Source organism: Somniosus microcephalus, chromosome 1, assembly GCF_052327205.1.
Source record: "Somniosus microcephalus isolate GS21.2 chromosome 1, FLI_Smic_1.0, whole genome shotgun sequence".
In the NCBI taxonomy this organism is placed as follows: domain Eukaryota; kingdom Metazoa; phylum Chordata; class Chondrichthyes; order Squaliformes; family Somniosidae; genus Somniosus; species Somniosus microcephalus.
In genome coordinates, this window is record NC_140987.1 from 379036590 (window position 1) to 379064419 (window position 27830).

The following is a 27830-nucleotide window of genomic DNA, read 5'->3' on the forward strand; positions in this document are numbered from 1 at the left end:
TCTACCACAGCTGAGACATCTGCGCCTATTTTTAAAACTCCCAGTTTCATGGCTGTCTCCCTTCCTAGCAACAGCTCTCCATGGCCTTTAACCACAATGAACTCCGCCTGTTCAGTTCTCTTACCTATTGTAATCCCACATGTGAATACTCCTTTAACTGACAGTGGTCGGCTAGAAGCATAAGATAATAACTTTCTCTCTGTCTTAGGGACATGTGACTGACACTTAATGTGTTCTGACTTTAATCCTTCCCATGTATTCTCATCTATCACATTACCAGTTGCACCCAAATCAATTAACATTCTCAGGTTTACTCCCCCCACACAAAAGGTAAGTCTCTCTGTCACGTTATTTCCAGTAACAGCAAATGCAAAGTCATTTTGTTCCTCTATATTGTTCACACTGTTTCTTTGTACCCTTTGTGCTGCATACTTTGGAGAAATGATCCTTTCCCTTGCACTTATGACATGGTTGTCCGCGTGCTGGGCATTTCGGGTCTCTGCCCATGTGGTCCATGTGTCCACATCTGTAACATTTCCTTTCGTTCCTATCGCCATTTCCCTTTGGTTTCTCTGTCGAGCTTTTCGCATAATACCCTCTTTTCTGTGTAACACGACGAATAGTATCTGCCTCCGCCTTCTCTGTACATGACATGGCTGACATCTGCTCCTCGACGTTTTCACATTGTGAGGCCAATTGTAACGTGCGGGCGAGCGTTAGACCTTGCCCTTCCTCTAGCAATTTCCTCCGCACATAGGCTGACGTGCACCTACTCAGGATAGCGTCTCTTATTTGATTATCCGCATCCCCCCAAAAGCACAGTCTTTAGCAGCCTGCCGCGAGTAGCAAATTGTTGCACAGTCTCACCTGTCTTCGGGGACAACTTACGAAAAGTCTGTCTAGCAAATGCTGCGTTGACCTGGGGCACGAAGTAGTGATTCAAAGCACTAACCGCCGCCGTGTAGTCTGCTGGCGCTCCTGTGTCCAGTAGAATCGAAAAGATATCCTGGACATCTGGTCCTGCTAGGTGTAGAAGTAGAGCTCTTCTCCTCTGCTTTGTGGCACCTGTAGAGGTATCGTCGATAATGAGTCCTTTGCCGTCGGCATAAAGCTCAAAAGACGTTAACCACCTCGTCCATCTTGGACCAAACATGGCATGCAAAATTTTGAATGCCGGTCTTCTCCATCCTAGCTAACTAAAACTTGGGCAACTACCTATCTAAAATGATTCCGTTCGTTTTCCTCGTCGCCAATGTTGTATCTATGCTTTAATGCATTCAATCAAGCATGTAGATACGTCGAAAGTCAGGCAGACAGGCTTATAACTGCGATGTTCACTTTATTGCCTAAAATAGCTGACTGCCGTTTTCCCGGGTAATTCCCATAATGCAATGCACATTACATTACCGTATTGACTGGTGTCAAACTCACAATCAATACACGGCAAATAGGATTGGATAGCTCTGTTTAAATGGCTTCCTTCTATATTAAAATTATTTATGATTCTTTAAAATACTAGTCTACAGAGTTTAGTATATCCCTCTGCACTATTGTAAGATGATCAAACTGCCCAATGCACAAAATGTTACTAATAATTCCTATGAAGAAAATGCACTGTCTTTGAAATTAAGCACGTCAGACAAAGCTGGTCGACTGAATAGTATAATTGATACTTACCTTTAAACACAAACGCATAAACCTGGCCATACGGGGTGTGATGAGGGTCAAAAATATAAATCATGAGTTTGGGCATTCAACTCTCCATTAAACCACTGGAATTTGAATTTTCAATTCAGGTCTACTTAAAACCACCTTTAACTAAAATTAACATTTGATCAAGAAATTGAACCTTTATTCCCACAGCAGGGATGGCGCTAGCTGTCATTTTGCAACCTCGCAAAGACAAGAATTCCATTTTTGAAAAAGTGATTTGCTATTGCTTTTAAAGTTTTGGGCAATACCCAAACCAATGCATCCAGTTTGTCACACTAGTATAAATTAAAAAGAGGAAAATTGCAGCACAAAAAGCGTCTGCTACTTTATGACTTGCTCCTGCTGTGCATTCTATTTCAACCTACGGAGGTAAAATATTTGCTCAGGGAAGTTCCTTTGCCCTCTGCATCGTTCTAGCTGAGGGACAAACTGTCCTGCAACTGGATGCACTACAACTCCCAGGATGCACTGAGCACAGCGTTCGCGCATGCGTATTTCTCCAGCGTTTCGCCCTGCTGGATGACAACCTAACCTGTTAGCTGGGACCTGTCCCACATGGGTCGCTGATTGGTCAACTGCCGAAAGGCGCGCCGGCTGCCGGCCTTGTGTGTGGGCAATGGGCCTGTCAATCACCGGACTTTGACTTGCGATCGGTTGACCGCCACCAAGCCTCGGAGCAGCGCTCTCCAGTGAGAGCCGGGTATCAACGAGCGGCCGCGGGGGGCTGGCGGTAGGTACGGCCACTCCAGGCTGCGGCTTTTCCTCCTGTCGGTGGAGCGGGAGACACTGACTTTTTCGGAGGCCGCTTCTCCGCAAACTTAACCCAACTCCACCCGAGGGCCGACGGGCACCGTCCGCCTAGAGGCGACCGCGCTTCACTCGCCCAGGGCGGCGGTGGGCTTGCTCCTCGTTGGCCTAGCAACCCGGGCTGAGTGCGAGCAATGGGAAAAGCTCTTCAGCTACAGGGACATTGCACGTGATGCTCCCATCCACCAGTCAGAGGAGCTTTTTAAATGAGTTTGCCTTGGTGTTATTTGTTTATTGCCTGCGCGTCCTTTAATACCCTGTGCTAGAGCTGAACCGCAATTTTTGGATTCTTTATTGATGTAGAAGTCTTTTAAAATATAGGTCTAGTAACATGATGAATGGTCAATGCCGGTTCATTGTGTGTTGACTTTGCAGCTAATTAAATCTTTAGTAATGAACAAATGGCATTTCACATTCATGGTGAAGCAAAGCAGAGGTGTAAGATTGCAGGGGGAAAAGCCCAGTGATAAGTTGCATTTCGAAGGATGTCACTTTCTGGAAGAAAATGGAATAAAGTACTTTGTACTTACCATGTCAAATGAGTTTCACTCTTGGAGGAATGTTATGATAGTTTTTTCAAGAATGGTACCTTGGTCTTATCAAATTGACAGCATTTCATGTCACCAAGTAGATAAATGTTTACTTCTGCTGATAATATAGGATTTTTGCTACTGCGGGACACTTAACTCAAATTACTGGATTCCATTTAATCCATACCTCAAAGGACTGTGTGGTGTCTCTGGACAGTAGCTTCCAGAGGCTGTTGTGTAGATTCAACCTGGAGGAACAATTTATATCTCCAACTGCTAACAGTACTTTTAAATTATATATGGATGTATTATGTTCTCTTTTTGTGTGTATCCCTTAAGTGGAGGGAGGGAGTTCCACTGTATTAAAGCCCTGGGAAAGAATGGTTAAGAGCAAAAAGCTGTCCAGTGAGCATTGATGTTGTTGATGAACGGGAAGGATGGTATATTTGGAACTTAGAATGAACGAGAGAGAAAAGTTCAGCAGAGCATTGACCAAAGTAGTAGTAGTAATAATAATATAGAGAAGGGTTGAAATAAGGAGTGGGTGAAAGAGGGATCACCTATCAAACAAAAGGATTTTCCTTATAACTACAAGTTATGTGTGCAGAATTGAAGTTTTTGACAGAATTGAGCTTTATAGAGCATTAGAGATTGTTGCGAGGGATACAAGCATTTGGGCTCAAAGACGAAACACCCTTTTGGAGACATCTTTAGTAATAGTGAGGGTGCAGAAAAGGTTTACAAGAATGATTCAAGGGATGAGGGACTTCAGTTGCGTGGATAGAGCAGAGAAGCTGGGGTTATTCTTAGAGCAGAGAAGGTTGAGAGGAGATTTGATAGAGGTGCTCAAAATCATGAGGGGTCTAGACAGACTAGATAGAGAAACTGTTCCCATTGGCGGAAGGGTCAAGAACCAGAGGATACAGATTCAAAGTGATTGGCAAAAGAACCAAAGGCGACGTGAGGAAAAACATTTTTATGCAGCGAATGGTTATGATCTGGAATGCACTGCTTGAGAGGGTGGTGGAGACAGACTCAATCGTGGCTTTCAAAAGGGAATTGGATAAGTACTTGAAGGAAAAAAAAATTGCAGGGTTACGGGGAAAGGGCGGGGCAGTGGGACTAGCAGAAGTGCTCTTGCAGAGAGCCAGCACAGGCTTGACAAGCTGAATGGTTACAGCACAGAAGGAGCCCATTCTATGATTCTATGATAATTGGAGGTCTGAGGAGATAGTAGGCTCAGGAATGTTGCTAATTTCATCCTCAGTTATTCTTCATCTATGTGAGATACGGGGTGGTAACGTTGGTTAGGATTGGAAAAATACCAAAAAAAATGTCTTTGAAGAACTGAAAGAAACTAAATTTTTATTTCCCCATCAAAGGACATAAAGGAGATAGTGGGGTAGATTGTCAACTTGCTGCTTGGGCGTAAAACTGACATTGTGGATTTGCCACCCATTATACAAACTGCACGATTTTTCATTTCCACAGTGCCAGTTTTATGCCCAAGCAGCAAGTTGTACCCTAGTGCGTTGAGTAATCTACTGAGCGGAATGCAGGTAGTGTGCTCTGAGGGCACATGATCTGAAGGTAAATGTTGAGTGGCATCATCGTCGAGAGTGAAAGGGTTTGATGGTGAATGAAGGAGTCTATTGATATAAAGAAGGAATAGAATGGACAGTGGCCAGGGAAAATCTGAGTTAATAAGAAAAAGGCAAAGGATGAACAATCAATTGCAGCACCGGTAAGAAAGATTAAATTTACGGTTAGCTAGCACCTGATTACATCCTTGGGTCATCCCAAAGCACTTTACAGCTAATAGATTATTTTTGAAATGCAGTCACTATTGTCATGTAGGCAAATGCAGAAGTTAATCTGCACACAGCAAGGCCCCACAAACAGCAAATGAATGTACAAATGACCAGATAAGGTTTTTTGGTGGTGGTGGCTGAGGGAGGAACATCTGATGTTCTCTTAATCCATTACAGTTTCAAGCAGGAGAAGACCTTTGGTCCATCCAGCACACCTATCTGCAGCATTTCTAATAACATTGAATCCCATTTGTTAACAGGAACCTGCCTAACTTCTTCTTGAAACCCCTTAAGGTTTCTTTTACTGGTAATTTGTTCCACATAACTACTACCCTTTTTAATAAGAAAAGAGTTCCTCCTGCACTTCCTATTTTTTTTTTTATTATCCTTAATTTATAAATATGACTGCTTGTGCTTAAATTCTGTATGTGGAGAAATGTTTACTTGGATCCAATTTGTTCAAGTCTTTCATCATTTCAAGCACAATGTTATGAGCCAAAGAATAGCTGGGAATTCTGCTGTCCAGCCCAACATTGCTGCCTCAGCATGGGACTTTTCTCTGTCCACCTGACGAAGCAGACGAGGTCTAGGTTTAATGTCTCACTTAGAAGATGACATCTTTGACAGTGCAGCAGTCCCTCAGTACTGTACTGAATTATCAGTCAAAATTGTGTGCTCAAATCTATATTGGGAATAGAGTGGTTAGAGTTAATTGGATGGCCATGGATATAGTTTTGGTGAAGACCAAGAAATGGTAACTTAGAACTACACATAAGTAGCCCCTGTCAAGCGATTTGGAGATGCGATGAGAGGAGAAAAGAAAGCAGCAAAGAGCATTGGAGCATGAGGGTTCATTTCTAGAGGGATAGAATTCAAAATCAGAGAAGTTACGTTAAACTTATATGGAACCTTGGTTAGACCACACTTGGAGTACTGTGCTCTGTTCTGGTCTCCATATTACAAAAAGGACATCGAGGCACTGGAGAAGGTGCAAAAAGATTTACATGGATGGCAGCAGAACTGAGTGGCTAGAACTACCAGGAAAGGTGAACAGGCTGGGGCTCTTTTCCCTAGACAAGAGGAGGCTGAGAGGTGACCTGATGGAGGTCTTTAAAATTATGAAGGGGTTTGATAGAGTAGATGTGGAGAAGATGTTTCCACTTGTGGGGAGACCAAAACTAGGGGCCATAAATGTAAGATAGTCACTAATAAATTCAGTAAGAAATTCAGGAGAAACTTCTTTACTCAGAGTGACTAGAATGTGGAACTTGCTACCACAAGGAATAGCTGAGACGAATAGCATCAATGCATTTAAGGGGAAGCTGGATAAGTACATGAGGGAGAAAGGAATAGAAGGTTATGCTGATCGGGTTAGATGAAGTAAAGTAGGAGGAGGCTCGTGTGGAGCATAAACACCGGCAAGACCTGTTGGGCCGAATGGACTTTTTCTGTGCTGTAAATCCTATGACATAAGAACTAGGAGCTTAAGTAGACCATTTCGCCCTTTGAGCCTCCGCCATTCAACAAGACCATGGCTGATCTTCTACGTCAACTCCACCTTCCCGCACTATCCCCATTTCCCTTAGCGCCCAAAAAATTTACCGACCTCTGTCTTGAATATACTCAACGACTGAGCATCCTCAGCTCTCTGAGGTAGAGAATTCCAAAGATTCACCACCCTCTGATTGAAGAGATTTCTCCTCATCTCAGTCCTAAATGACCGACCCCTTATTTTGAGACTGTGACCCTGTGTTCTAGATTCCCCAGCCAGGGGAAACATTTTTTCAGCATCTACCCTGTCAAGCCCCTTAAGAATTTTATGTTTCAATTAGATCACCTCTCATTCTTCTAAACTCTAGGGAATATAGGCCTAGTCTACTCAATCTCTCCTCATAGGGCAATCCCCTCATCCCAGGAACCAGTCTAGTGAACCTTTGTTGCACTCCCTCTAAGGCAAGTATGTCTTTCCTTAGGTAAGGAGACCAGAACTGTACACAGTACTGCAGGTGTGACCTCACCAATGCCTTGTATACTTGTAGTACAACTTCTTTACTCTTATACTCTAACCCCATTGTACCAAAATCTAACATACCATTTGCTTTCTTAATTGCTTGCTGTACCTGCATGTTAACTTTCTGTGGTTCATGTACAAGGACACCCAGGTCTCTCTGAATGCAAACATTTCCCAGTCTCACCATTCAAAAAATATTCTGCTTTTTTGTTTTTCCTACCAAAGTGAATAACTTCACACTTCCCCACATTGTATTCCATTTGCCATGTTCTTGCCCACTCAGTCAACCTGTCTATATCTCTCTGCAGCCTCTTTGCATCCTCCTCACAGCTTACTTTCCCACCTAACTTTGTATCATCAGCAAACTTGGCTGTGTTACACTCTTTCATCTAAGGCATTAATATAGATTGTAAATAGCTGAGGCCCAAGCACTGATCCTTGTGGTACCTCACTAGTTACAGCCTGCCAAGCTGAAAAAGTCCCATTTATTCCTACTCTCTGTTTTCTGTCCATTAACCAATCCTCAATCAATGCTAGTACAGGAAACTATTTTTTATCCGGGACCGGCGTGATGCCGGTTGATCAAAAAGTCCGGATTACAGAGAGGTATACTTACTAAGGTACGAGAGCCCCGTACACGGCCACAGATCCAGGCGCCCCTATTGCATGGCAACAGGTGCAGGAACCCCAGTTACACGGCCACAGATCCAGGCGTCCCTGTTGCATGGCAACAGGTGCAGGAACCCCGGTTACACGGCCACAGATCCAGGAACCCCGGTTACATGACCACTAATATGAAGTAAAACTTACCTGAACCTACTCCTGAATTTTGCTGGTTAAGAGAGATTTCCGGTTATTTAGGTGCCGGTAAAAAGAGAGTTTCCTGTATATTCCCCCCAATCCCATGAGCCCTAATTTTGTATAATAACCTCTTGTGTGGCACCTTATTGAATGCTTTTTGAAAATCCAAATACACTATATCCACTGGTTCCCCCCTTATCCATCCCACTAGTTACATCTTCAAAAAACGCTCATAGATTTGTCAAACACGATTTCCCTTTCATAAAACCATGTTGACCCTGCCTAATCATTTTACAATTTTCTAAGTGCCCTGTTAACACGTCCCTAATAATAGATTCTAGCATTTTGCCTACTACAGATGTCAGTCTAACTGCCCTATAGTTCCCTGCTTTTTCTCTTCCTCCTTTCTTAAATAGTGGGGTTATGTTTGCTACCTTCCAATCCTTGGGGACTGTTCTAGAATCCAGGGAATTCTGGAAGATTAATATCAGTGCATCCACTATCTCTGCAGCTACCTTTTTTAAAACCCTAGGATGCAGGTTGTCAGGTCCAGGGGATTTGTCGCCACTTAGTCCCATTAATTTCTCCAGTACTATGTCTTTACTTATACTGATTTCTTTAAGTTCCTCATTCTCTCTAGACCCTTGGTTCCCCATTATTTCCAGAATGTTTTTTGTGTCTTCCACCGTGAAGACAGATACAAAGTATTTGTTTAATGCCTCTGCCATTTCCTTATTGCCCATTATAATTTCTCCTGTCTCTGCCTCTAATGGGCCCACGTTTACTTTCACTAATCTCTTCCTATTTACATACCTATAGAAATGTTTACAATCTGTTTTTATGTCTCTTGCTAATTTACTCTCATTCTTTTTCTCTTTCCTTATCAATTATAATACTACGTAACGTTAGGTGATGTCCTGGATTGATATCTGGGAAAATGTTAGGATGTACATGCATTTTCTTCATCCACAGAATATGACATTTTAACCACATACTAAATTGTAAGCAAGGATTCAATGGCCCAGAAATTCGGGTCGGGGGCTTCCCGCGCGTGCAAGCCCCCGACCTGCACTTACCTAGCATGCCAGCCGTTGAGCTGTGGGCCCGCGTGGGATTCCGATCCTGGGCCGCCTCCAACTGCCGGCGCGCAGTGCTTGTGTATCCGAGGGGCGCAGTTAGTTCGATGCGTCCCCTGGGATCACGTGGGCCATGGAGAGCCAATGGTAGCAGGAAATGCTTCATCCATAAGTTTGACAGGAAGAGCTGTCAAACCTATAAATACTATAAGCCCCAAAACACCACTAAAACTTCAAATAATTTTTTTTTTAATCAAATTTTTAAAATAACTATAAATTTCATGAAATAACTATTTTAAACAATAATTTAAATTTTTGAAAAAATTAATTACATTTTCTAACAGGGCTAAAAATAAACTTACCTTTCTTTAAAGTATTTAAAAATAATAAACCTGTGGAAAAAATGTTTTAATTTTAATTAATTCACCACTTACCTTGTTAAAAGCAGGCCTTGCGCCTGCTTTTTAAAATTGTAACGGCTGGAGACTTACCCTCCCGGAGAAACGTGCAAAAAAAACGTAAGTCGATGCGCACGCGCTGCCTCTCCGGCGCACGCGTTCCACCTGTCAACCCCTTCTTTCAGGGGAACGGAAGTTCCGGTTTCCCGCGCATGCGCAGTGCATGCACGAAACCGGCACTTTCGTTGGGCCTACGCGTGAGTACCCAGTGCGTACTCACGCGTTGGGACCCGAATTTCTGGGCCACTATTTTTAAGGAATGACTGCTTTTTGATGCCGACTTCAGCACTGTAGCAAACAGTCAGCTGGTAGGAGAGCCATCTCTGGATGAGAAGGTTGTGGGTGTGAGTATCAGATCAGGACTTAAATGTGCATTTTGGCTATTACTTCAGTGGAGTAGTGACGGAGAAGTGTATTGCTGGATGTGTTATTTCTGGAGAAGACATTAAATTGCGGCTCCTGTCTGCTTATTCAGGTGGATATTAAAGATCTTCTGGTGCTCTTTAAAGAGGAGCAAGGAGTTCTTATGATGTGATGGCAAACAGCTTCACTCATTCAATGCTTTTTATGGGATATTGTTGGCTCAGGTGGCTACTATATTTGCCTATTTAACAGTCACTGCTCTCCAGAAGTATTATACTGTGCTTTGAGACATTTTGATGTGGAAAGGGGCAATTTAATTGAAAACATTATAGATACAGGATTGTAAAATATGTGCAGTTAGATCAATGATTGCAAATTTTGTTATAGAAAGCTGTTGCATAGAAAAGGCATAACTTTGCATCTGTTTGACTTCTCTAACTTAAGTAATAATATTGTATAGGATTTGTTACTTCGAATAGTACAAACTTAATACTTTCAAGCCATCCTGTCACATCTTTGGATATATAAATACTAGAAAAGAAGTATGTCATTATTTGTAATTCATATTTACAACAGAATACCATAGAAAACTTTGGAGGGATGTTACATCTATCTAGCCTAAAATATTCTTGATGTAGTGCAGCATAAAGTTTGCATTTTAGAGTTTTTAATATTACAGTTGAAAACCCCCCGCAATATTCAAGTTGAATGCTGCAAAGGGAAGATGATACACATCACCGAAATGGCCCTAACTGAAATCACAATCCTCGACCTCTCTGCAGCATTTGACACGGTTAACCACACCATTCTCCTCCAATGCCTTTCCTTCATTCTTCATCTCAATGAGACAGCCCTCGTCGGTTGCATTCTTGCCTATTCAATCATAGCCAGCATATCTCTAGCAATGGCATCTGTTCCCTTCCCCACATCGTTGCCTCTGGAGTCTCCCAAGGATCTATCCTTGGCCCCTTCTTTTACCTCGTCTACATTCTGCCCTTTGGCGACATCATCCACAGATTTAAGGTCAGGTTTCACATGTACACTGACGACATCCAGCTCTACTTTTCCACAACGTCATTCAACCTCTACTACCTCTGCAGTCCGACTGCTTGTCCGATATTCAGTCTTGATTGAGCCGCAATTTCCTCCAGTTAAACATTGGGAAGACTGAAGCCGTTATTGGGAGTGGGGTGGAATTGGTGGCAAGGGTACGGAGTTTTTAACTGGCCATTATCATCGCCCCTTTTTAAAACTCTGTACCCTTGCCACCAATTCCACCCCACTCCCCGGCCATTATCTAAGGCTATGCCAGACTGTTCATAAGCTCAGCATCCAATTTGACTCTGCCCTGAGCTTAGAAGATTGCCAACTTACACTTCCTTAACATTGTCTGCTGCTACTGAAACTTTCGCCCATGCCTTTGCCACCTCCAGGTTCCTCTATTCCAATGATCTTCTGTCCAGCCTCCATCCTCCACCCTCTGTAAAGTTCAATTCATCCTAAACTCTGCTGCCCATATCCTATCCTGCACCACGTCCTGCTATCACACCTCTTCTTGTTGATCTGCAGTGGCTCCTGGGCCCCAAATGCCTCCAATTTAAAGTTCTCATCATTGTGTTCAAATCCCTTCATGGCTTTGCTTCTTGCTATCTGTGTAACCCTCTAGCCCTGTAATTTTCCCTCCCCCATGCCCCAAGCGCGCTCTTCCTCTGCCTTTGGCCTTTTGTGTATCTCCCACCTCCACCCCCTCCCTTCATCCTACCAGTGGAGGCTGTACCTTCAGCCATCTAGGCCTAAACTTCTCTCTGCCTCTCTTCTTCCTCTCTTCCTTTAAGACCCTCCTTAAAGTCAACTTCTATGACCAAGCTTTTGATCATCCTTCTTGATATCTCTTCCTTTGGCTCAGCATCCATTTTTGCCTGATTATGCCTCTGTGAAACTCCTTGAGACCTTTATCTATGTTAAAGGCGCTAAATAAATGCAAGTTCTTGTTGAAAGAGTGAAAATATTTTTTTAAATTGCTTTTTGAAACTAGAGAGTTAAAATTGTGTTTCTGTTTCAAATCAGAGAACTTTGAGATGGCAGAACAAGGATCAACTGAAGCCACCAAGGATGATAATCCTACACAAGCTACTGACCCAACTGAAGGTGCTGGCATTGGTGATGGTGGTGCTAAAACAAGCCCACCACTTTCAGTCTCGGTAAACAGCTGCCTATTTTGCTATAATACATCAATAGATCATAAAGGATTGACCTGATCAGTAAGGATTGTGTGTTAACGTGTGATAACAGCCTGTATTTCTACAATAGATTTAGAAGGACAAAAACAGTCATATTCCAGTTCTTAACTGTCACTGTTGGTATACAACAGACTTGTAAAAGACTTCTCCTATGCCAAGTTTCCAATTTATTTCTGTCTTGCTGTTTATTTCATTTTATTTAAATAATAACTCTTGAATGACTTGGGAGGGGGTATTGCCTTGGCTCAATTATTAAACATGTGTTTGGAAGCTCTATTATCATGCACAGTTATAGCTGAAGTTCCACTGTTCATTATTTTAACTACAGCTGATAATTCAGTGTCCTCAAGCCGTGTGGTTGAGGAATTCTTGAAATGATCTAAACAAAACTATTCAAAGAGGAAACAAACAGCAGTAAAGAAAAGAATGTTCACAATAATTATTTGTGCCCATTTGATATTTTGAGTTCTATACCGATGCTTGTGTATCAAGTAAAATTATCACAATTAATTTCCAGATATGCCCTTGTGTCATGCAAAAACAATTCAGTGACTTGTAGGAGTTATTGAATAAATGGATAATTTGCAGTAGCATGGTGTGTCTCGCACAAACAATGGCCCGGATTTTCCGGGGACTATGACTGCGTTTGCGGTGAGTACACGGCCATAAGTGCCCCGCAAGTTCCGGGTTTCTGCATGTGCTGCGCATGCGCGAAAACCCAGACCTTGCGACCTGTCAAGTTTCAGCTTGACAGATCCTCCGCATCCCCAGGAAATGGACATTCGTGGGCGGATAGTTGGGCTATTTGCCCAAGTACTGCCGAGCGAATGCCAGTGAAACTCTTACGCCTGGTAAAAGCTGGCGTAGGGCCTTCTTTTACCAGCGTAAGAGTTTAAATAAATATTAAAATAATTTTTTGAAATTATTTAAACATAAAAAAACTTTAAAATTAGATTATTTTTAGCCCCTTTAAAATGTTTAAATTTATTTTTGTTATAACTGTTTAATTGTATTTTAATTAATTTTGAACATGTAATGATTCAATTTTATTTAACTGGTGTGTAATTGTCTTTTTTAGGGGATTCCTATTCATGCTTCTGGGAATTCCATACGTAAATGGAATCCCCATAAGCATAATGGGGATCCCCATTTTTGATTGGTTGGCCTGGCCCACGTGATCCCAGGGGCGCTTGCGAACTGCATGCGCCCTTGGGATACGGGGCCTTTACGCATGCATGCGCATAGAGGCCTAGGAGCGCGAGTCTACGAACCTCCTGGACCATCAGGTAGGTTCGTACTTTTCTTGCGGTTTGGAGGCATTCGCTCGCGAAAAAGCCTCCAACTGCAAATTCAGGCCTAATAGGTTTAGGAACCAACCTAAGTATAAGATACTGCATGGTCTGCAGTTTGTGCCTTTACAGCGCACAGTTTATTCTCTCCTGTTGCTAAATTTGAAATCGCTTGATTGGTTTAACTGAATTGATGGGATTCAAATGCTTTCCCTGCAGTTTGCTGATCTAAATGTATCTTTTAAATTGAAACTAATAGTGCAGTACGACAAAATACGTTTTTTGGAGGGAAGGAACTGTTGACAGCAAGCAGACACAAACTCAGCTGTTGTTTTATGAGGACACCATGTTGAGAAGAATTTTGAAGATCATTATGAGAGTTACCTCCATTGTAATCACCAGTGAAACCAGTCTTGCAGCTAGTGCCAAGAGGTGAAAGTCTGTGTTTATTGCATGTAATAGAATCGTGATATGCATTCCATGTTGGTATTGCTGTTAATGTTCCAGTGAAGCAGACATGTTGGTGTGCTGGGGCCGTACAGTTTTTCATGTTTTCTTTGGTTGAACACGCTCTTGCTTCTACTGGCAAGGTGTAGTTGGTTGCCCCTATACCTGTGGGTGAGGAATTTAAATTCAGTTAATTAAATAAATCTGGAATAAAAAGCTAGTATCAGTAATGGTAATCATGAAACTATCGGATTGTAGTAAAAACCCATTTGGTTCACTAATGTCCTTTAGGGAAGGAAATCTGCTGTCCTTACCTGGTCTGGCCTATGTGTGACTCCAGACCCACAGCAATGTGGTTGACTCTTAACCGCCCTCTGAAATGGCCTAGCAAGCCACTCATTTGTAACAAACCGCTATGAAACACAATAATAATAAGAATAAAACCGGACGGACCACCTGGCATTGACCTCCGCAACGGCTACGGACATGGCAGTGGCACACCCATCCCAGTTGACCCTGCAAAGTCCTCCTCGCCAACATCTGGGGACTTGTGCCAAAATTGGGAGAGCTGTCCCACAGACTAATCAAGCAACAGCCTGAGATAATCATACTCACAGAATCATACCTTTCAGCCAATGTCCATCCCTGGGTATGTCCTGTCCCACCGGGAGGACAGACCCACCAGGGGGTGGTGGCACAGTGGTATATAGTTGGAAAGGAGTGGCCCTGGGAGTCCTCTACATTAACTCCGGACCCGATGAAGTCTCATGGCTTCAGGTCAAGCATGAGCAAGGAAACCTCCTGCTGATTACCACCTACCGCCCTCCTTCACTCAGTACTCCTCCATGTTGAACACCACTTGGAAGAAGAACAGAGAGTAGCAAGGGCACCGAATGTACTCTGGGTGGGGGACTTCGATGTCCATCACCAAGAGTGGCTCGGTAGCACCACTACTGACCGAGCTGGCTGAGCCTGAAGGACATAGCTGCCAGTCTGGGCCTGCGACAGGTGGTGAGAGAACCAACACGAGGGGAAAAACCTACTTGACCTCGTCCTCACTAATCTACCTGTCGCAGATGCACCTGTCCATGACAGCATTGGTAGCAGTGACCACCGCACAGTCATTGTGGAGATGAAGTCCTGTCTTCACACTGAGGGCACCCTCCATCGTGTTGTGTGGCACTACCACCGTGCTAAATGGGATAGATTCAGAACAGATGTAGCAGCTCAAAACTAGGCATCCATGAGGCGCTATGGGCCATCAGCAGCAGCAGAATTGTATTCCACCACAATCTGTAACCTCATGGCCTGGCATATCCCTCACTCTACCATTACCATCAAGCCAGGTGACCAACCCTGGTTCAATAAAGAGTGTAGAAGAGCATGCCAGGAACAGCACCAGGCGTACCTAAAAATGAGGTGCCAACCTGTGGAAGCTGCAACACAGGACTACATGCATGCTAAAAAGCAGAAGCAGCATGCTATAGACAGGGTTAAGCGATCCCACAATCAACGGATCAGATCAAAGCTCTGCAGTCCTGCAACATCCAGTCGTGAGGAGCAGTCTCTATGAATATCCCCATCCTCAATGATGGTGGAGCCCAGCACGTGAATGCAGTAGACAAGGCTGAAGCGTTTGCAACCATCTTCAGTTAGAAGGGCTGAGTGGATGATCCATATCGGCCTCCTCCTGAGGTCCCCACCATCACAGAAGCCAGTCTCCAGCCAATTCGATTCACTCCACGTGATATCAAGAAATGACTGAGCGCACTGGATACAGCAAAAGCTATGGGCCCCGACAACATCCCAGCTATCGTGCTCCAGAACTAGCCACGCCTCTAGCCAAGCTGTTCCAGTACAGCTACAACACTGGCATCTACCCGACAATGTGGAAAACTGCCCGGGTATGTCCTGTCTACAAAAAGCAGGACGAATCCAATTAGGCCAATTACCGCTCCATTAGTCTACTCTTAATCATCAGCAAAGTGATGGAAGGTGTCATCGACAGTGGTATCAAGCGGCACTTGTGTAAGATTCGCGAAATTTTCATTAAATAATCACGTAGGAAAATAGGGTTAATAAAACAGCTTTATTGACCAAAAGAAGCTTTTACAGAGAAACCTTTGATAAAAGGGCACACCAAATGGCCGCCAGACCTCGTGACCAGCTTCTGGGACCATTTGAATTTTCTGTTACTGCAAGCCAGACAGGCTTGTGGATTGAGGACATTAAAAGCCCGCGAAAACCAGTTTCGGGAAGCCGAAACTCATGGAACTGAGTATACATTGATTAGATTACAAGTACAGGACAGATTTGGGTGGCAGGATGAGACCCATCAAGAAATGGGCGGACAATTGAACGAACGCTTAAGCCCATTACACTGTACAAAGAGAAGCCGTTTAACAGCCATCCAGGGCAATCTCCAGACCGATCAATATACAAACCAAGTTACGGTAACAAAGCAAAGACATTATCGGCCCAGGAAGGCCAGTTCAGCTATCACCAACTCCCGTTATGAAGACAAAACACCCCTGCAGAGAGTTCTGCCCGCCAAAATTATTACAAAGACAGGACTATGATTTGGCGGGAGATAAGAATGTTCCAAAAGGGTATAACTGTGGATTAAGTAAAGTCCATCAGTGAGTTCTCCATCGGTACGCTTCGGGACAGACTCCATCGGAACCAAGCAGCACTTCGGTTCGGACCGTGTTCGGTGTTCGGCTAGGCAAGGCCCGGCCACGACGAGAGGACGACGAGAAGATTTCGGCTTGGAAGCCAGCTCGGCCAGGCAAGGCCCGGCCACGACGGGAAGACGATGAGGGAGGCCCGGGTACTTTTGTCAGGAGATCATCAACGACCCAGGCCGGAGAAGATGATACTCAGGGCCCAGGTACCCCAGTTCTCAGAAGGACAATGATGACTGTATAAAGAGTCATCGGGAGATCATCATCGACCCAGGAAGACACCCAGGGCCCGGTACCCCAGTTCGTCAACATCACATCGGCGAGCGCTCATCGCAGGAGAACCAAGAGGAAAACAAGCTGCGCCAGAAGCTTCCAAACCCACGTGACGACGGAAAGCTGTGTCGAAAGGCTGCAAAGCCTTTTTCGCAATTCGTAAAGTGGTGAGCATGATCCCGAGTCCCTCAAATCGAAACTTAGTTAGGTCTAGGGGAGGGGGTTAAGGGTAATTGTAATGTGTTACCCCTTTTTTCGATGTGCCGTGTTCCCCATTTCTATAGAGTTAAGTTTATAGATGTGTGCATGCTTGTAGTTGCTTTAATCTGTGCATATGACATGTATTTTATAATGCTGCAAACTGTTCAATAAAGGCATCCATTTCGTGCTATTCGACCTGGTCTATTGAGTTTTTCTGCACTACAGCTCCCTGCACCTAAGTCCAAGGTCTAGGACCGTAGGGGCGAGTGGGTCGAACCACTCACGGGTAATTATTGCAAGAAGCCTGGCAGGAGACCAGAGCAGGCAGGAGACCAGAGCAAGCAAGAGAAACCCCCTACACTTGTTCACCAATAACCTGCTCACTGATGCCCAGTTTGGGTTCCGCCAAGACCACTTTGCTCCCGACCTCATTACAGCCTTGGTCCAAACATGGACAAAGGAGCTGAATTCCAGAGGTGAGGTGAGAGTGACTGCCCTTGACATCAAGGCAGCATTTGCCCGAGTGTGGCATCAAGGAGCCCTCGTAAAACTGAAGTCAATGGGAATTGGGAGGGGAAAGCTCTCCACTGGCTGGAGTGATACTTAGCACAAAGGAAGATGGTTGTGGTGGTTGAAGGTCAATCATCACAGCCCCAAGACATCGCTGCAGGAGTTCCTCAGGGCAGTGACCTAGGCCCAACCATCTTCAGCTGCTTCATCAATGACCTTACCTCCAAGATAAGGTCAGAAATGGGGATGTTCGCTGATGACTGCACAGTGTTCCGTGCCATTCACAACTCCTCGGATAATGAAGCAGTCCATGCCCGCATGCAACAAGAACTGGACGACGTTCAGGCTTGGGCTGATAAGTGGCAGGTAACATTTGCGTCATAGTCATTGCCTGGCAATTCTATCTCCAACAAGCGAGAGCCTAACCACCGCCCCTTGACATTCAACGGCATTACCATCGCCAAATCCCCCATCATCAACATCTTGGGGGTCACCATTGACCAGAAACTTAACTGGAACAGCCACATAAATACTGTGGTAACAAGAGCAGGTCAGAGGCTAGGTATTCTGTGGCGAGTGTCTCACTTCCTGACTCCCCAAAGCCTTTCCACCATCTACAAGGCACAAGTAAGGAGTGTGATGGAATACTCTCCACTTGCCTGGATGAGTGCAGCTCCAACAACACTCAAGAAGCTTGACACCACCCAGGACAAAACAGCCGCTTGATTGACACCCCATCGACCACCTTAAACATTCACTCCCTCCACCACTGGCGTACCGTGGCTGCAGTGTGTACCATCTACAAGATGCAGTGCAGCAACTCGCCAAGGCTTCTTCGGCAGCACCTCCCAAACCCGCGACCTTTTCCACCTAGAAGGACAAGGGCAGCAGGTGTATGGGAACTCCACCACCACCAAGTTCCCCTCCAAGTCACACACCATCCTGACTTAGAAGTATATCGCCGATCCTTCATCGTCGCTGGGTCAAAATCCTGGAACTCCCTCCCTAACAGCACTGTGGGAGTACCTTCACCACACGGACTGCAGCGGTTCAAGGTGGCAGCTCACCACCACCTTCTCGAGGGCAATTAGGGATGGGCAGTAAATGCTGGCATTGCCAGCGACACCCACATCCCATAAAACAAATTTTAAAAAATTAATGAGCAGAGGTTTCCCAAATAATATGCCACTCGCAATCCATGGGCCTGATAGTTAACTTTTTAATGCACTTGTGACTGAATTAGTGCTCTGTCATGCCTCAAAGAGGAAACTTACTATACTGTTATCATTTCTATATAGTTTTGGATAACGTAATACACTTCACAATTAACTTCAGTTAGGTGTGGCCCAGCCATTGTCTTGATATTGCAAGAGAAAATCAGGAGCCCCATGGGAACACGTGACTTAAACAAGACTGCCGACATGAGTGGACTGCTGGGCAAAAGAAATCTTGGTGACCTTGCATAAATCATAGAAGAAAAAGTAATTTAATGATCAGACCTGGGTGTATTGTACTACAGGAAACTTTGGTTTATCCGGAGGTTATATGTCCGGAATACTCGATCTAATGGCAAAAATCAGGAGCCGTTTTCTATAAGTTTTTTTAGTTCTCGTTGCTTTTTTTTTCCCAGTCAGGCACTGCAAGGTCTGTAGCTATAGCAACAGCTTCAGCTAGAGATGCTTGCAGCTGCAGCTGACACTTTTGCACAGGGTTTGTTGATTCACACGGAGCTTTTCAGTTCCGTATGTTTCAACATTAACGCTGGTATGTCCGGCACTTTTGATGGTACGGCACCAGCTCGGTCCCGTCAGTGCCGGATATCAGAAAGTTTCCTGTATTGAGAACTGAACTTCTGGAAGCATTTAGACTGTTGTGTTGAATTTTCTTCCCATCTGCCCCAGGTTTTACTCAATACCACCTACAGAATCATGGCAGAATTCTAGTAGTTGTGAGCTCTGCCTTTTTTCTTTTTCCTTTGCCCTCCATTTCCTCCTTTCTTGAATGTACTGTCTTGGATTGAGGTACAGTTTCACAGGTGTGTGTGCAACCTCAGGAATTTTGTCCAAGTGGCCATGTTTCATAAGAGCCTACAAAGTGAATGTTAGTTGGCTTTAGGACCATTTATTGTGGCGAGAGGTCATCGCAGCTTAGCCTAATTGTTTGTTTAGCCTAATTGTTTGTTTAGCCTATTTCAAAATTCCAGCACGAGGCACCAGACAGTGATTAGAATTTGGAGTATTGGCTGAATTTTCCCCACCCTAGCTCAGGTAAATTGTAATGCCCCCCTACTGCCACCATAGCTGAAATCAGCTAACTTACTGTAGACTGGGGACTTAAGCTGGGGCTTTTCATTTTGTATGACTGTTTCACACATTGGGCAGCAAAATTACTGACTGAGTCATTGCTGCCAAGCTGTCCCCCTTGTGTTTCTTTTTAAAGTCTTGCATTACTCCCCGTCTCCCCAGTAGAGAAGATGAGCTGCTCCCAGGCCTTTTCCAGTGTTGCTCGCTAACTAGCAGTCAGTTAGAATGTGACACAGGTCCTCTTGTATGTAATTCCCAAACACTCTGCAGCCTGATCTATATTTAGGAGACTTCTGCTTTTTAAAAAGCTACAATCCTCTGCCCTGCACTGGTGTGACCTTCAGATTGTAATAGTGCAAAACATAAAATAGCTCCCATGAAATGTTCTTATATTTTAAATTCTAATTACGGTAAATGTATATTTTGCTGGGGCTGCTTTCTCTTGCAATTTTTATTCGTTAACGAGGAAAACAATAACCCTGTTGGAACTGCTGCTTTTAACAGTTATGGCACAGCATTGCATTTGGGCTCATATCCTTGTGACTGCAGTGCCCTTAATTGTATCGGATAGAATTTCTCTTGCAGTCTGTGTCAACTTAAGTAAGCCTGAACTGATCAGGGAAATAAGTGGTAGTAGCACAGCATTACTGCGATTGTAGTCTCCGAAGGGTAACCCTCCAATTAAAATAGACCGACTTGGGGGAAAAAACAATTGCCAGTGAGTGAGAGGCACTTAAAGCACAAAATAGAGACAAATGGAGAAGAAATTATAAAGAAACAGAGGAAAGAAAACAAACTCATTAAAGAACTTAGTAAAAATTTAATGAGAGGATGTAAAAATAAGCCAGAAAAATAATTGAATCTGGAGGAAGACAATAAAGTAGAATGGCCTGGAATTTCCAGGAATGTCTCGACGTGACTAGGGCGTAAGAGTGAAGTTGCGCTCCCCCCCCCCCCCCCCCCCACAGAAATTTACACATAACTGATTTGCGACAGTTTTACGCCAAAACATCGCTATACGTGAATTTCCTCGATCATTTGTGCCAATCCCGAGTTACATCGGGCAAAACCCGTTAGCTTATTAACATAACTCCACTCTTCATGCAAAAGAACAGAGAATACAATTCTTATGCATTTACACCAATTCTGAATGAATGCAAATTTACACCCAAATTATAGGCACAGCAGGATTCGAAGTTATTAATTCTGGTGGGGGTTTTTAAGGTTAATTTTTAACATTTCTCCTTACTGAGACCTGCTCTGTGTTTTCTACAAGAAGGCATAGCTTCCATACTTTTCCTGGGCCCAATTGCACACACTGATTTCTGCTGATGTTATGCCGGTTTTTATGTTCTGCCGTATGCTAATGAGATTCTCAGGAAATTTCAACGTAAACTGTTGTCTGCAAGATGGGAGGAATTTTCTGTCTGATCCTGGAAATTCCAGCTCAATAAATAAAATTTATCTTAGTAAAAAGAAATGAGATTGTATAGTTGTTGTACTTCTTCCAAAGCTGTGAGTGCAAACCAAGAGTGCAATCTGCAATTGCTTTGGTGACTATGAAAATTTGTATTGCTAATTCAGATGTAGAGGGGGGGGAAATACTTTGGCAGTTGAAGGTTAAACAGCTACCAGGTGTGTGTAAAATGTATATATTGGTAGACAAATAAGCTGTTTGACAAAGCAGTAACCTAACAAAGGGTTCAGATGACATCCTAAACCATGAGCGTAAAGCTGTTCATCAATGTCGTCTGTATTCCAGATTTTATGTTCTCAAAATGCTATTCTGTAGAAAATATGTAGAGTGGTGCAAATTCTAAGTGAGGATATTATTTTTCTTTTGACAAGTTTTTTAAAAACTGGAATGAAAGGAACTTTCAGCCTGCTATAATCTAGCCACAGAATTTGAACTGATGTGTTATTAGACCATATGATTGGAATAACTTCACTACATGGACTAGCACCCTCTGTTTTATTTAGACAAAATTAGGTATCATGGAGTTTGTTACAAGGAAAGTGCAGACTTTAGCTGCCATAAACCACAAGAATGCAAATTGCAGGAAGTATGTTAAAGCTTTCAACATTGCCTCAGCCATCTTTTATTTGAGGCAGGGAGGAAGATTCTCATTTGAATTTTTCTGTTAAGAGTTCTTTTCTGCCGTTATTGCATCTGGATTTTGTAATTTGACCTGATATCGGACAGGAAAAGGGAGGTTACAAAAATCACAAGATAATTATCGATCAGGAAAGCCATTTGGCTCTTTCTTCACCCATGCAGAATGACCCTAAAGTCCCCCATTGCAGAACCAATCTAGGAGACCATTCCATTTCTTCTTCACTCTGTGAAGAGAAACTTAATAATAGAGTTCTAAATTTACTTTTTAATAGTTCATCTTGTGATCCTTCATCCTACTCGTACAATTTAATTTAAAAGAGTATTCCACATTTATTTTTTCTCTGCCATTTACAATCTTGTGCACCTCTGTAAGAACACCTCTCAGATGTCACCTTTCAAGGCTAAAGAACCTAGATTTCTCCAGTCTTTCTCCATAACTGAAACTTTTAAGACTGAGGAAAAACCTTGTGGCTCTTCTTTGCACCACCTCCAGAGCTTGAATGTCTCACTTGTGTTTCAGTTATTTGAACACTTTGATCGTGGTTTCCCCTGACTTCTATTCAAGTGTTTTGGCTATTTGGTTGACCATTCTAATGACTTTGATTGCTGCTCTGCATTGATTAGACAGACTAAGCATCAAGTCTACTGCGATTCCCAGGTCTCTTTCAACTTCATCTTTACCTATTTCAATACCATTCGTGCAGTACAAGTGTTACCCATTTTCCTTCCTATGTGTAGTACTTTCCATTTGTCTGTATTAAATGTCATCTGAAGTTGTTCTCACTTACCTATTTTGTCCAGCTCATTCTGCAGTATCTGAGCGGCTTGCTTCAATTCCACTGCCCCTCCTACTTTAGTATCGTCTGCTAGGCTGACCAATTTGTATTGAACTTCTGAGTCCAGGTCATTGATGTAAATGAGAAACAGTAGTGCTCCCAATATTGATTCCTGGGGCACCCCACTCAGTACTACCCCTCCTAAATATGCAGTGCCTATTCTAAATTGTTCCTTTTATACTAATACTCTTTTCTTTCTTTCTTGCCCCATAATTGAAAAAAGCAATTCATGATGAGCAACAAGACCGAATCTATCATGTGGCTGCTTCGATTATTTACACTGGTGTCAACATTCTTTTTTCTGTTTCCCATCTTTGGGTAAGTAGATTTTTACAATGATTGTAATACAGGTTGAGCGTCCCGAATCTGGCAACCTCGGGACCGAGGCTGAGCCGGTTTTCGAGTTTTTCTGGACTTCAGAATGTGTTTCTGATGTCCGGAAACGCCCGAGCCCAGGTTGCGATATTTCTAGACTTCGGACATCAGAAACACGTACCGAGTCCGGAAATGCCTGGGCCCAGGTTGCGCTATTTCCGGTTTTTGGTAAACCTCCCTCGGTGTCCAGATTCCGGAACATTTTATGGATTCCGGACCCCTGCCCCCAATCGTTCCGGATTCCGGAACTCCAGATTTGTGACGCTCAACCTGTATTAGATATGTGTGTACAGGCAAAATATTGAGAAAATTCATGCGAACGTAGAAATGCTTAAGTTGACTGCAACATCTAATGCATCATTTATTTCTTGGAAAAGGTTGTGCTGTGGCTTAACTGACCAAAAGATCTAGACCCTAATTTAATTTTTTTTTTAAATGAGTTACAGTACCCTATTGAATGTTGTCAATGTTTACATAATTTGAAGGTTAGCAATCGATGTTCTGATAGACCCAGAGCCAAACCTGGTTTATATTTGGTCTTAATTTCTGAAACTGCCTTGTTTTGAAAATGTACATTATGATCCAAAATAGCAATCACTGCCATTTTGTGACAACACAGTGTGACGGAAGATTCTCAAACTTTTTTGATGTTCTGTGGCAAGGTCATATTTTGAAAACTAGTCAGACCAGAGTAATATTTTGCTCTGCGTGCCCTCACTGCTGTTTTGGCCCCTATCCTGAGCTGTATTCTCCCAACTGATTGCTTACTTTTGTTGTGCGCTCTGTGATCCTTTTTTTAAGTTTAGCACCTCATTGCTTTATTCCTAATCAAAAACTGGCACTCAACATTAGGCATTTCTATGGAGTAATTGATTTTTAGTACAGGTTTATATAAATGAGTGAACTGTTAAAATATTTTTACACCTCTGCTAATATTTTGGTATTTTTAATATAAGAGTTCCTCTTTCACTACATCCTGATTATCCTTGTGTATAAGTGTCAGAAGATTAAGTCAAGTTTAGTTCAAGTTTGATCAATTAGTACAATGCGATGGAATCGAATGGCAGATCATGTCAAATTGTATCTTATGATTTTTTATTAGTGAAGGCTTGAATGTATTTGCACCAAATTTTTAAGAGTTTCATCATTAGCTGAAAATGTCTCTGGTTCCATGGACTGCTCTCATTTCACACTATAACGTTGTAGAACTGATTATTTTTGCAGGGACGCCCTGCCTCCAAAAATGTTATTCCAGCAGAAGTAACTAATTGCATGGTCCTGAAATTATGCCATGGAAAACTTGTATACAAGTGCTTAATGAGTTTATAGAATAATAAAACTGCTCCCGATGTTTCAATACTTTTATTGCTACATTAGTGGTTGTTTCAGCATTGTAGTGTGTTGAGCTGAAAGTTACTTTTTTTTTTAAAAGGCTCAAGCAGGAAACTGGAATTTCCCTGCTCTTCTAGCAGTCTAATGGTTAAATAATAATTAAGCTTCTTGAGATTTTACAAAATAATTCAACAGATGAATTAGTGAATCCTCCTCCATCAAGAACCCCATTTTGAAACCTAACTTCTCAATGTATTGATAATAGTTTCACGTGAGGGAATTAAATTATTGCCACAGTAAATAATAATTCTAATAGGTCGAAGAGCGTTTATATAAAAAAAAAAAAAGCAAGCCTGAAGGCTTTGTGTCTTAATGCGAGAAGCATTCGTAATAAGGTGGAGGAATTGGCTGCGCAAATAGAGGTAAACGAATATCATTTGGTTGGGATTACGGAAACGTGGCTCAAGGATGGCCAAGGCTGGGAACTCAACATCCAGGGGTATTCGATATTCAGGAAAGATAAGCAAAAAGGAAAGGGAGGTGGGATAGCATTACTGTTTAAAGGAGGGATTAACACAATTGTAAGGAAGGATATTGGCTCTGATGATGTGGAATCTGTATGGGTAGAATTGAGAAATACCAAGGGGCGGAAAACGTTTGTGGGAGTGGTATATAGACCTCCAAACAGTAAAGCGAAGGTTGGGGATGGCATTAAAAGGGAAATTAAAGAAGTGTGCAATAAGGACACAGCAGTCATCATGGGTGACTTTAATCTACATATAGATTGGGCTAATCAAATTAGTAACAATATTGTAGAGGAGGAATTCCTAGAGTGTTTACGGGATGGTTTCCTGGGCCAATATGTCGAGGAACCAACCAGAGATCAGGCCATCTTAGACTGGGTATTATGTAACGAGAAAGGATTAATTAGCAATCTTGTTGTACGAGGCCCCTTGGGTCGGAGCGATCATAATATGATTGAATTCTTCATTTAAGATGGAGAATGAAGTAGTTGACTCGGAGACTAGGGTCCTAAATTTAAATAAAGGAAACAACGATGGTCTGAGGCGCGAGTTGGGTAGGATTGATTGGGGAATGTCACTCAAAGGGTTGACGGTGGATAGGCAATGGCAAACATTCAAAGACCGCATGGATGAGCTACAGAATTTGTTCATCCCAGTTTGGCACAAAAATAAAACAAAAAAGGTGACTCAACCGTGGCTAACAAGGGAAATTAGGGATAGCATAAGATCCAAGGAGCGGACATATAAATTGGCCAGAAAAAGCAATAATCCTGAGGATTGGGAGCAATTTAGGATTCAATAAAGGAGGACAAAGGGATTAATTAAGAAGGGGAAAATAGAATGAGAGTAAGCTTGCAGGGAACATAAAAACTGACTGTAAAAGCTTTTATAGATATGTGAAGACAAAAAGATTGGTGAAGTCAAGCGTAGGTCCCTTGCAGTCAGAATCAGGGGAATTTATAATGGGGAACAAAGAAATGGCTGACCAACTAAATACATATTTTGGTTGTGTCTTCACAAAGGAGGAAACAAATAACCTCCCAGAGATGTCGGGGAACATAGGGTCTGATGAAAGGGAGGAACTGAAAGAAATCAGTATTTGTAGGGAAATAGTGTTAGGGAAATTGATGGGATTGAAGGCCGATAAATCCCCAGGGCCTGATAATCTACATCCTAGGGTACTTAAGGAAGTGGCCCTAGAAATAGTAGTTGCATTACTAATCATCTTCCAGCATTTGATGGAACTGGAACAGTACCCATGGATTGGAGGGTAGCTAATGTTACCCCACTATTCAAAAAAGGTGGTAGAGAGAAAACGGGGAATTACAGACCGTTAAGTCTGACATCGGTAGTGGGGAAAATGCTAGAGTCCATTATAAAAGATGTAATAGCAAAGCACTTGGAAAACAGTGACAGGATCGGACAAAGTCAACATGGATTCACAAAAGGTAAATCGTGCTTGACTAATCTACTGGAATTTTTTGAGGATGTAACTGGTAAAATAGATAAGGGAGAACCAGTGGATGTGGTGTATCTGGACTTTCAGAAGGCCTTCGATAAGGTCCTGCATAAGAGATTAGCGTGTAAAGTTAAGGCACATGGGATTGGGGGCAAGGTATTGACTTGGATAGAGAACTGGTTGGCAGACAGAAAGCAAAGAGTTGGAATAAACAGGTCCTTTTCCAAGTGGCAGGCAGTGACTAGTGGGGTACCACAGGGATCAGTCCTTGGACCCCAGCTATTCACAATATATATTAATGATCTAGACAAGGGAACTAGATGTAATATCTCCAAATTTGCAGACAACACAAAGCTGGGTGGGCGTGTGTGCTGTGAGGAGGATGTCGAGAAACTCCAGGATGATTTGGACATGTTGGGTGATTGGGCAGAAACATGGCAGATGCAATATAACATGGATAAATGTGAGGTTGTCCACTTTGGTGGCAAAAACAGGAAGGCAGATTATTATCTAAATGGCAATAGATTGGGAGAAGGGGAAGTGCAACGAGACCTGGGTGTCCTTGTGCACCAGTCGCTGAAGGTAAGCATGCAGGTGCAGCAGGCGATTAAGAAGGCAAATGGTATGTTGGCCTTCGTAGCGAGAGGGTTTGAGTACAGGAACAAGGATGTCTTGCTGCAGTTGTACAGGGCCTTGGTGAGACCACATCTCAAGTATTGTGTGCGGTTTTGGTAGCCTTATCTGAGGAAGGATGTTCTTGCCATGGAAGGAGTTCAGCGAAGATTCACCAGGCTGATACCTAGGATGGCAGGAATGACGTATGAGGAGAGATTGGGTCGATTGGGCTTGTACTCGCTGGAGCTTAGAAGAATGAGAGGTGATCTCATTGAAACTTATAAAAATCTGACAGGACTGGACAGACTAGAAGCTGGAAGGATGTTCCCAATGGTCGGGGAGTCCAGAACCAGGGGACACAGTCTAAGGATAAAGGGTAGGCCATTTAGGACAGAAATGAGGAGGAATTTCTTCACCCAGAGAGTGGTGAACCTGTGGAACACTCTACCACAGAAGGCGGTGGAGGCCAGTTCATTAAATATATTCAAAAAGGAGTTGGATATATTTCTTAAGGCTAAAGGGATCAAGGGGTATGGGGAGAAAGCAGGGACCGGGTACTGAATTTGGATGATCAGCCATGGTCGCATTGAATGGCGGAGCAGGCTCGAGGGGCCGAATGGCCTACTCCTGCTCCTATCTTCTATGTTTCTATTGCACATAATTGAAATGACCAGATCGATCAAATGCCCTTAAAGATTGTAACTGCTGCTGATAATTCACCACATTAGGAATAGTAACTCCAAGTAAGTTCCCTGTTTTAGTCAGCGGTTCCTCTTTTTAAACAAAAATGATAAAAATAGAAAATAACAGAACAGAATGCCATTACAAAAACTTGAAAACTTATTTAAAAGGCGACAGTGAGACTGTAGCCTTGACATTACACAGTGGGATATTACTGTACAAATACTTAATGCATTTGCCTAAAATTCCTCTCTTTTAGTGGAGGGCATTAACCTATATTTAAAGTGCTTAAAGTCTTTGCTAAAATAGTGGACAACAGAATTTCAGATGAATGCATTAAGTACTTAATGTTTGTACCCCGTGGTATAATTTCAA

At 42.9% G+C, this 27830-nt stretch overlaps 1 protein-coding gene across 4 annotated transcripts in view; it reads left to right on the forward strand.

The window, feature by feature from the left end:
• The first annotated feature begins 2276 nt into the window (after window positions 1–2276).
• The window catches only part of LOC147125018 (transmembrane protein 33-like), a 189118-nt gene continuing 163564 nt past the window's right edge, over window positions 2277–27830 (forward strand). For 2 of the 4 annotated variants that reach the window (XM_085996087.1, XM_085996098.1), the window contains exons 1-3: window positions 2278–2443; window positions 11638–11771; window positions 22693–22787. In XM_085996087.1, coding sequence (XP_085852213.1) covers window positions 11649–11771; window positions 22693–22787 — 218 coding nt within the window. In that variant the 5' untranslated portion in view covers window positions 2278–2443; window positions 11638–11648. Of the gene's footprint in view, window positions 2448–11637; window positions 11772–22692; window positions 22788–27830 lie in introns of all 4 variants that reach the window. The other 2 variants (XM_085996094.1, XM_085996090.1) reach the window with 2 other exon arrangements.